The sequence below is a fragment of the Salmo trutta genome, chromosome 30, assembly GCF_901001165.1.
Source record: "Salmo trutta chromosome 30, fSalTru1.1, whole genome shotgun sequence".
Lineage (NCBI taxonomy): Eukaryota > Metazoa > Chordata > Actinopteri > Salmoniformes > Salmonidae > Salmo > Salmo trutta.
In genome coordinates this window covers 33,498,531-33,510,577 of record NC_042986.1, presented here as the reverse complement: position 1 = coordinate 33,510,577, position 12,047 = coordinate 33,498,531, and the positions used below count along the sequence as shown (strand labels likewise).

The 12,047-nt window shown below is 45.2% G+C and overlaps 1 protein-coding gene across 2 annotated transcripts in view; it reads left to right on the top strand.

Moving 5' to 3' along the window:
- Window positions 1–1,743: 1,743 nt before the first annotated feature.
- si:ch211-117c9.5 (sodium- and chloride-dependent creatine transporter 1) overlaps window positions 1,744–12,047 on the top strand; it is a 44,969-nt gene continuing 34,665 nt past the window's right edge. For both annotated transcript variants that reach the window (XM_029723912.1, XM_029723911.1), the window contains exons 1-2: window positions 1,744–2,307; window positions 4,388–4,672. In XM_029723912.1, coding sequence (XP_029579772.1) covers window positions 2,277–2,307; window positions 4,388–4,672 — 316 coding nt within the window. In that variant the 5' untranslated portion in view covers window positions 1,744–2,276. The remainder of the gene's footprint in view (window positions 2,308–4,387; window positions 4,673–12,047) is intronic.

Genomic DNA, 12,047 nt, shown 5'->3' with positions numbered 1-12,047 from the left:
CTGTCTGACGCTGAGATTTTACAGTGGCGTACTTTCGCTAGGCACCCCGCAAGGCCCGAGCAAGCCAGCTCCCCCCAACCAAAAATATGAATCATATTTTTTTACATGAACATCTTTTTTTTAATTGTAAAAAGGCTAACTTTCTGCAATTTACACATTTTCCCTTGGGGCAAAGACAAAAATGTGTGTAGTTGTATAGCTATTGTCACGCATTTCTATACATGCCATGGGGCAGAGAGATTTTTGTTGATAGCTAATCTCATGCCATTCTACACATTTTGCCATGAGGCTGATAGATCATTTAGCAGTTTAAAATCAAATTTCCTGCTTTTCTACATATTTTCACATGAGGCTGAGAGAAAAAAAAAATCAATTTTAAAGCTGATTTCCTGTAATTCCATAGATTTATTTCCATGTTTTATGACATGTTAACATGCTATCTGGGGCCTGACATGCCAAATAGGGGAGACCGGAGTTGGTTTTCTCACAGGTTGATTATCACAGTGCTAATTATTCCCAATCTAAATGGCGCTGTGTAATATTTCTAAGGTTCAAATATGTGAATTATTTTAAAGAACGTATCTCCCTGGTCAATTCATGTCAGCATGACAAAACGTTAAGGTGAGGTGAATTTGTGTGTTTCATAGGTGAAAGTAAAAAAAAATGGAAATACCTAGTGTTTTCTTTGTAAATGTTTGAATTATGGGAGTATCCATGAACAATTGATGTTTGTTGAAAAGAGGCGGGGTTGGGGATGGTTGTCACTATCAACCCCATTATAATAAAACCAGTGGTGTAGTGGAGGGTAAACACAAGTAAACACACTTTACCCACTTTTTGCAGAAATATGCATTAAAAGTATACTTTTTTCACATGACTGGCGATCAGAGTTTACCATCCTATTTTTTTTTACCACTACATCACTGATTTAAATCCCAATCCCTTTTGTGGTTGTGCTATAAAGAGCTCCCTTCATTGCCTCTGTCACACATCCACACAAGATACACAAATCAAATTTACTCAAAATATCATATGTTATTCTCATAGCATAAAATGCTACATTTTGTTAGTAATGTCATTTGATCAAAGAAAGGTTGTTAGCAAACATTGTGACAACCAACCCCATACTGTGTGACATCCAACCTCGCAATGGGGCTGGTTGTCACAAGTGGACAGAGTGTGTTGATCGCTTATAACTACATTTTGGAATAAGATATGAGGATAAAAAGGGTCCTCCTAATTTTTAAAAGAGCCAGTCAGATATACCGGTGCAGAGAAATACACACGAGTATAAAGTGACAACGAACCCCGGTCTCCCCTACTGTCCCCTCTACCTGTCGGTTCCTGTCCCCCTTTGGGTCACAATAGGATTCGATTAGCGTCCGTTGCTATGTCAACAGTGTGACTAGTTAATGCATGGAATTGTAGAACTCATTACAGCCAGAAGGATGTTCTTTTCATCCCGAAAGCATTGCGGGGGCTCGAGAGGGGGGGGGTGATAACCCAGTGTATACGGTTGTACAAATCATTTATCCATGTAAACAGAATGATTGCCAACCTTCAGTAGGCTATCCGATATTTGATTATTTATTTATTATCCTGTGCGTCGTGCAAATGTATGAATGATAAAAAAGCGGCTTGGTGATGGTGCTGGTTTTGCTACGCACTGTAGAACGCGCACTGCACATATTAGCCAATTGCATCGCGGAGCCGTACGCGAGGAGGAGGAGGAGGAGGAGGGGGGCTGCCAACGGATAGACCAACGGAGCAGGAACCGCTCACATCACATTCTTCGTCTCATCAGAGCCTGGTGAAAGGACCTACCCAGCATACAACATCACTTAGCTAGCTAGGTTATTGGACCTCTTGACTAAACGATACAAATAGCGACCTAAACCTCTCGATTTACTAGCTAGCTAGCTAGCTATCATTTTCATTTACTGTCATCCATGAGATTCTTCAGGCTATCCTTCAAGTGCTTCGTCGACTGCTTTTGAATTCCTTCTCCCCAACGTCTGACGCGACGCTTTGTAAATATTACATTTATTGTTGAAGGGCACCAACTCGTTATGATAAATTAAAAAATATAAATATTTTTTGATAACAAGAAGACGAAAAAATAAACCAAGGAAAGAACTGGAGAACTGCATAGCTTCTCTCTCTCTCTCTCTCTCCCTCTGAGGCGCACTGAGTATCTTGATAGCGTCACTAGCTACTAGCTAGCTGCACTTGGCTCTACCCACCTAACGTGGTTTATTTAAACCTAATCAATCAACATGTCGCCAGAAGTAGAAGAGAACTCCCCAGGTGAGTGATTAAAATATATATATATATATATATATATATATATATATATATATATATATAATAATAACAATGGTAATAACATTATTCTTGTTGCATTGTTATATTGTAGCTATGACTTCAATGCATTCAAAGCAGCATTATAGATGTCAAAGACCCCAGCTAGATAGCCATAACTAAGTTTAGTTAGGGTATAACGTGAGCTTCAACAGCAAGTGTTTTGGCTACATAGTAGCTAGCTAGATATAGGCACTACTGTGCACCTCAGATGCACATCTAACTGGCTGGCAAGTATGGACAGATGACATGTTACCTTTATAGATTGTAAACCTGTCACTTCAGACTGAGTTCAAGAGACCTCACTTGCTTTATAATTACCTTAACGTTACACTAGAGTTACCTAGCTAACTACCTGTCAGATGATTAGGCAATCCAGGTATGGTATAGCAAATTAGCGACACATCCCTCACTAATATGTGATGCAGCATGGTCGTCAAGTCCTCTTGATTTAATGCACTATACTGTAGTGTGCACCTGTTGAAAACCCCAACAGGCAGGTCACAATCCTGTTCTCACATGAGATTCTTGTTGCAGCCCAGAAGCTGTACTATGCTCCATTAATCTGTGATTGTGTTCGTTGGGGTCTCAGTGACACCTTACTAATGCCAAGGTTAAAGTTTAGATTCCTGGTTAGACAGGAACCAAATGTATCCTCCTTGTATGTTAGTGTTCTACAACATTGCCAAGAGGTCTGGACCTCTGTTAACAGTTTTGCTTGCTGGTTCAAGATCCACTCCAACTTCTCCACCTTAATCACACTACATCGATCACACAAACCTGCATTGTGTTGGGCAGGCTAGCTTTCTGTCAGAGCCGTCAGTCACTGTGTGATAGGTTGAGTTGAGTTGAGCTCCAGTGAATAGGCCTACTAAGGATTATAGCAAACCAACCCACCTCTCATGCCGGACTTGCTATGTCTGTGAAAGCAGATATCCACGCATATTCTATTCTATTAGCATCAGCTTCTCTCTCTCTCTCCTGCCCTCCCTCTCCTGCTCACACACTCCCTCTAACTGCTCTGATCTGGAAAAAACTGCTTTCCTAATGTGCATCCGGATCAGAGCGGCTGACATCGATATCATAGAAGGCGCACATTAATAAACTGTCAGAAGAATCGGTTTGTTTGAGAGGGAGAAAGAGAAAGACAGAGAGAAATTAAAGTGTTGTCGTAGTCAGTGGTGACACGGACACCCCGTTGTTGTAGTCAGTTGTGAGACTATTGTCGTACCCCAGCACACAAATCACTTTTTGGGAACTGGGAAGAGGGAGAGAGAGGGTAGGAGAGAGAGGGTAGGAGAGAGAGGGGGAGCATTAATTGTAAGATATGCTGACTTGTCAATAGCTCATTGATTTGAATTGAGAAGGAAGGAAAAATTAACAAGGAAAGAAGATGCAAGAAAGGCATCTGGACCGTTAAAGCCAAATTATTTTTGGCTGTCCCTGTAGGATAACCCTTTGATGAACCCCTTTAGGTTCCTCGAAAGAGTTCTACCTGCAACCAAAAAGGGTTCTCCTATGGGGACAGATGCAGAACCCTTTTGGAACATTACAGTAGGAGTACTGCCCTCTTTTACAGCATGTGGTAAATGTAGGCCTGAGCTTAGACTGCTGACTGAAGAACTGCATTGTCTGGAGGTTATAGGCTTAGAGAGGATTTAATAAATATTTCATATTGTTGTGTAATAGGACTGACAATGTTCTGAGTTGTAATATAGAAATATAGAGGCAGTAGACATAGCCTACCATACATATAACTACATGTTTCCACCATGCTTATAGTCGCTCCATCATAATGATATGGGGAGGGGGGGGGCTTTTTGGCATTGACTGTGAGTCACTGCAGCTTTGCGAGTTTGTGACTCCTATGATTGATTTTGTACATTTTGTTGATTGGTGGACCTTTATGTTTATGTGGCTATAAAAGCTTGGTTGATTTACAAGGCAAGCTAATGGCTTTTAACCCCTCTCTTTCTCTCTCGCTCCCTCTCTCCACTCTTCCTCCATACCACCCCCCCTTTCCCAGGTGATGTGCGACTCTCCCAGATGGAAGCAGGGATTCCATCAGAAGAGGAGGGTGGTGTGGCCCGCCCCCTAGTCCCTGTGCCTGGGGTTGGGGTGGGGGCAGGGGGGTGTGAGGGAGGGGGAGGACAGACCCAAACACAGCCTCAGGTCCAGGCTACAGCAGTACCGTATGTGGAGAGAGAGACCTGGACCAGACAGATGGACTTCATCATGTCCTGTGTGGGTTTCGCTGTGGGGCTGGGCAACGTGTGGCGCTTCCCTTACCTCTGCTACAAGAACGGTGGAGGTGAGCTCACACACACACACACACACACACACACACAATACTCACACACATCTTCAGCATGTGTACAGCACACACATACTGTACATAATCAGACTTAATTTAACACATTCCAACAGACTTGCACTCAGCATATGCACACACCCATACTGACACAGACACACTGACACAGACACACTGACACAGTCACACTGACACAGACACACTGACACAGTCACACTGACACAGACACACTGACACAGTCACACTGACACTGACACAGTCACACTGACACAGTCACACTGACACAGACACAGTCACACTGACACACTGACACAGACACACTGACACAGACACACTGACACAGTCACACTGACACTGACGCAGTCACACTGACACACTGACACAGACACACTGACACACTGACACAGACACACTGACACTGACACAGTCACACTGACACAGACACACTGACACAGACACACTGACACTGACACAGACACACTGACACAGACACACTGACACTGACACACAGACACACTGACACAGACACATTCACACAGACACATTCACACTGACACAGACACACTGACACAGACACACTGACACAGTCACTGACACAGACACACTGACAGTCACACAGACACACTGACACTGACACAGACACACTGACACAGACACACTGACACAGACATACTGACACAGACACACTGACACAGACACACTGACACACAGACACACTGACACAGACACATTCACACTGACACAGTCACACTGACACTGACACAGACACACTGACACAGACACACTGACACAGTCACACTGACACACTGACACAGTCACACTGACACACTGACACAGTCACACTGACACAGTCACACTGACACACTGACACAGACACACTGACACAGACACACTGACACAGTCACACTGACACAGACACACTGACACAGACACACAGACACTGACACAGACACACTGACACAGTCACACTGACACAGACACACTGACACAGACACACTGACACAGTCACACTGACACACAGACACACTGACACTGACACAGACACACTGACACAGACACACTGACACACAGACACACTGACACAGACACAGTCAAACTGACACAGTCACACTGACACAGACACACTGACACAGTCACACTGACACAGACACAGTTACACTGACACAGTCACACTGACACAGACACACTGATACAGGCACACTGACACAGACACACTGATACAGACACACTGACACAGACACACTGACACAGACACACTGACACAGACACACTGACACAGGCACACTGACACAGACACACTGATACAGACACACAGACACACTGACACAGGCACACTGACACAGACACACTGACACACTGACACAGGCACACTGACACAGACACACTGACACACTGATACAGACACACAGGCACACTGACACAGACACACTGACACACTGACACTGACACAGACACACTGACACAGACACACTGACACAGTCACACTGACACAGTCACACTGACACACTGACACAGACACACTGACACACTGACACAGTCACACTGACACACTGACACAGACACACTGACACAGACACACTGACACAGACACACAGACACACTGACACACAGACACACTGACACAGACACACTGACACAGACACACAGACACACTGACACAGACACACTGACACAGACACACTGACACACTGACACAGACACATTCACACTGACACAGACACACTGACACAGACACACTGACACAGACACACTGACACAGACATACTGACACAGACACACTGACACTGACACACAGACACACTGACACAGACACATTCACACTGACACAGTCACACTGACACAGACACACTGACACAGACACACTGACACACTGACACAGACACACTGACACAGTCACACTGACACACTGACACAGTCACACTGACACACTGACACAGTCACACTGACACAGTCACACTGACACACTGACACAGACACACTGACACAGACACACTGACACAGTCACACTGACACAGACACACTGACACAGACACACTGACACAGTCACACTGACACACAGACACACTGACACTGACACAGACACACTGACACAGACACACTGACACAGACACACTGACACACAGACACACTGACACAGACACAGTCACACTGACACAGACACACTGACACAGTCACACTGACACAGACACAGTTACACTGACACAGTCACACTGACACAGACACACTGATACAGGCACACTGACACAGACACACTGATACAGACACACTGACACAGACACACTGACACAGACACACTGACACACTGACACAGACACACTGACACAGGCACACTGACACAGACACACTGATACAGACACACAGACACACTGACACAGGCACACTGACACAGACACACTGACACACTGACACAGACACACAGGCACACTGACACAGACACACTGACACACTGACACTGACACAGACACACTGACACAGACACACTGACACAGTCACACTGACACTGTCACACTGACACAGACACACTGACACAGTCACACTGACACAGTCACACTGACACTGACGCAGTCACACTGACACACTGACACAGACACACTGACACACTGACACAGTCACACTGACACACTGACACAGACACACTGACACAGACACACTGACACTGACACACTGACACAGACACACTGACACAGACACACTGACACAGACACACAGACACACTGACACAGACACACAGACACACTGACACAGACACACTGACACAGACACACTGACACAGACACACTGACACACAGACACACTGACACAGACACATTCACACTGACACAGTCACACTGACACAGACACACTGACACTGACACACTGACACAGTCACACTGACACACTGACACAGACACACTGACACACTGACACAGACACACAGACACACTGACACTGACACACTGACACAGTCACACTGACACACACAGACACACTGACACAGACACACTGACACAGACACACTGACACAGACACACTGACACTGACACAGACACACTGACACAGACACACTGACACACAGACACACTGACACAGACACAGTCACACTGACACAGTCACACTGACACAGTCACACTGACACAGACACAGTCACACTGACACAGACACACTGACACAGGCACACTGACACAGACACACTGACACAGACACACTGACACAGTCACACTGACACAGTCACACTGACACAGTGACACAGACACAGTGACACAGACACACTGACACAGACACACTGACACACTGATACAGACACACTGACACAGACACACTGACACAGACACACTGACACAGACACACTGACACTGACACACTGACACTTACACAGACACACTGACACAGACACACTGACACACTGATACAGACACACTGACACAGGCACACTGACGCAGACACACTGACACAGACACACTGACACTGACACTGACACAGTCACACTGACACAGACACACTGACACACTGACACAGACACACTGACACAGACACACTGACACAGTCACACTGACACAGACACACTGACACAGTCACACTGACACAGTCACACTGACACAGACACACTGACACAGTCACACTGACACAGACACACTGACACACTGACACAGACACACTGACACAGTCACACTGACACAGTCACACTGACACAGACACACTGACACAGCCACACAGACACACTGACACAGACACACTGACACAGACACACTGACACAGTCACACTGACACAGACACACTGACACAGTCACACTGACACAGTCACACTGACACAGACACACTGACACAGTCACACTGACACAGACACACTGACACACTGACACAGACACACTGACACAGTCACACTGACACAGTCACACTGACACAGTCACACTGACACAGACACACTGACACACTGACACAGACACACTGACACAGTCACACTGACACAGTCACACTGACACAGACACACTGACACAGCCACACAGACACACTGACACAGACACACTGACACAGACATACTGACACAGTCACACTGACACAGTCACACTGACACAGACACAAACTCCTACTTTATGACACACCTATGATGTAATATGCAAAACAGGCAGTTGGACTGATATGATGGAAAGGCCGTTTTTAGTAAAGAGAAAGGGGGAGGAACGAGAGAGGGAGGGAGGAGGGAAGAGATGGAGGGAGACCAAGCAGGGCTTGCATGAGTGTACGCACGTAGCCGAAGTAGCCATGCCCCTCATATAGTGACACTTGAGCACACTCCCCTCCTTTCTTTCTCTCATTCTCTCGCCACGGTAACCTGTCCTTTCCACCTTTGCTCTGTATTTCTTATCTCTCTGTCCCTCCTACTTTTATGAGATGTTTGAATAAAAGTGAGTGTGTGTTTTTTTTCTATCTCTCTCTCTCTCCTTCCTTCTTCTGTCTTGTGACCCGTGACTCTGATACCCACCTTCTCATATCGTTTAACAATGGCCTGCCTCACACAGTCACCCCCCACCCCCTGTGCTCCTGCCCTGCACACAAAGGTGCTTTCTCCTCTCCTCCCCTGATAGTAAGGAAAATATGGATGCATGTCACACAATAAGCGTCCTGTGCCCGTCCTTCCCTCTGTGTCAGCAGTGCCACTGCGACGCCACGTTTGGTGTCCTTGACCAACCCAGGCCAGGGGACGTCTCATAACACAACATCGGCATCAGATAAGACTGAGTACTGGGCACTCACAGGCTCTCAGACCTGTTCTCTTTACTCAAACACCCACCGACGGATATCTGACTGACTAAAGTGGAGGACAGATAGAGGAAATTCATTTGAAAGGGATTGTTGTTTTTATATTGAACCCTGTCCTATATTTGGGTAGTCTAGTCTATACTTTGATAGAAGTTAATGTGTGAAATGATGGAGAGTCTAATACAATAGTGGCTTAGGGAAAATCATTATTTTTCTTCATTTTTTTGTCTTTCCAATCGTCTTTTTAATCCATTCAGTCTTCCTACTCTCTCTCACTCTCGTTCTCTCCTTATCCCACTCCCCCCCTCTCTCTCTCTGAACTCTTCCTTATATGGCTTCGGCTGTCTGATCTCAGTGAATGAGACTGAGAGAATGAGGGAGAGGGAGAGAATAAGAAAGTCACTATTACCAGATGAGATCATTGTATTTTCATGTCTCAGATTCCTATTTCTTCTTCTTCTTTATCACCTTATCATCCAATTTTCTGGTCCATCTTTCCTTCTTACATTCTCCTGTTATGTTACCTCTCTTTTTTCCCTCCACATCTGAACAGGCAGTCTCCTCCCTGCGTCATTCTCATGTGACTCTGCCCCATCTGTTTACCCCCTTCCTTCTAAGTATTGGTATGGTCCTCTGTATATAGTTTCATCATACCGGACATACCAAAATGTCTGGGGTGGGGGGTTTGGGTGAATGTTCTGTTTCTTTTTTTCGGTGTACTTCCAGTTTTAGAGGTGTTTTGTTGCTAAGGCATGTTAGGAAGCTGCAGAATACAGTGGCAGTAAAAATAAGCGCATCAAATTAAAAGCAAATGGATTTACGATGTAGCTGTTGACCTTTCCCTTTGTTGTTGTTAGCTCGGCTCTGTTTTATTTGATTATCTATTTCTGCTTGATGTGTTTGCCAAATCAAATTATCTCATATAAAAGTATCCCAAGTAAAATACATTATATATACAAAAGTATGTAGACACCCATTCAAATGAGTGGATTCGGCTATTTCAGACACACCTGTTGCTTAAAGGTGTATTAAATCGAGCACACAGCCATGCTATCTCCATAGACAAAACATTGGCAGTAGAAGGGCCTTACTGAAGAGCTCAGCGACTTTCAACGTGACACTGAAATAGGATGCCACCTTTCCAACAAGTCAGTTCGTCAAATTTCTGTCCTGCTGCCCCGGTCAGCTGCCCCATTCAACTGGAAGTGGTGATATTACGAAGTGGACACGTCTAGGAGCAACAACAGCTTAGCCACAAAGTGGTAGGCTACAGAAGCTTACAGAACAGGACTGCCGAGTGCTGAAGCGCGTAAAAATTGTCCGTCCCGCCTCCCGATTGGCGCAGCAGTCTAAGGCACTGCATCGCAGTGCTTGAGGCGTCACTACAGACCTGGGTTCGATCCCAGGCTGTGTTACAACCGGCCGTGACTGGGAGTCCCATAAGGCGGTGCACAATTGTCCCAGCATCGTCTGGGTTAGGGGAGGGTTTGATCGGGGAGGGCTTTACTTGGCTCATCGCGCTCTAGTGACTCCTTGTGGCGGGCCGGGCGCCTGCAGGCTGACTTCGGTCGTCAGTTGAACAGTGTTTCCGCCGACACATTGATGCGGCTGGCGTCTAGGTTTAGCGGGCGGGTGTTCAGATGCGTGATTTGGCGGGTCATGGCCGAGCAGCCACACACAAGCCTAAGATCACCATGCGTCGGCTGGAGTGGTGTAAAGCTTCACCACCATTGGACTCTGGAGCAATGGAAACGCGTTCTCTGAAATGATGAATCACGCTTCACAATCTGGCTGACTCTGGATTTGGATGGATGACTCTGGATTTGGCGGATGCCAGGAGAACGCTACCTGCCCCAATGCATAGTGCCAACTAGAGGTCGACCGATGATGATTTTTCAACGTCGATACCGATTATTGGAGGACCCAAAAAGGCCGATACCGATTAATCGTCCGATTTTGATATATATTTGTAATAATGACAATTACAACAATACTGAATGAACAATGAACACTTTTATTTTAACTTAATATAATACATCAATAAAATCAATTTAGTCTCAAATAAATAATGAAACATTTTCAATTTGGTTTAAATAATGCAAAAACACAGTGTTGGAGAAGAAAGTAAAAGTGCAATATGTGCCATGTAAAAAAGCTAACGTTTAAATTCCTTGCTCAGAACATGAGAACATATGAAAGCTGTTGGTTCCTTTTAACATGAGTCTTCAATATTCCCAGGTAAGACGTTTTAGGTTGTAGTTATTATAGGACTATTTCTCTCTATACCGTTTGTATTTCATATACCTTTGACTATTGGATGTTCTAATAGGTACTTTAGTATTGCCAGCCTAATCTTGGGAGTTGATAGGCTTGAAGTCATGAACAGCGCAATGCTTGAAGCACAGCGAAGAGCTGCTGGAAAATGCAGGAAAGTGCTGTTTGAATGAATGCTTACGAGCCTGCTGCTGCCTACCACCGCTCAGTCAGACTGCTCGATCAAATCATAGACTTAATTATAATATAATAAACACACAGAAATACGAGCCTTAGGTCATTAATATGGTCAAATCCAGAAACTATCATTTCGAAAACAAAACGTTTATTCTTTCAGTGAAATACGGAACCGTTCCGTATTTTA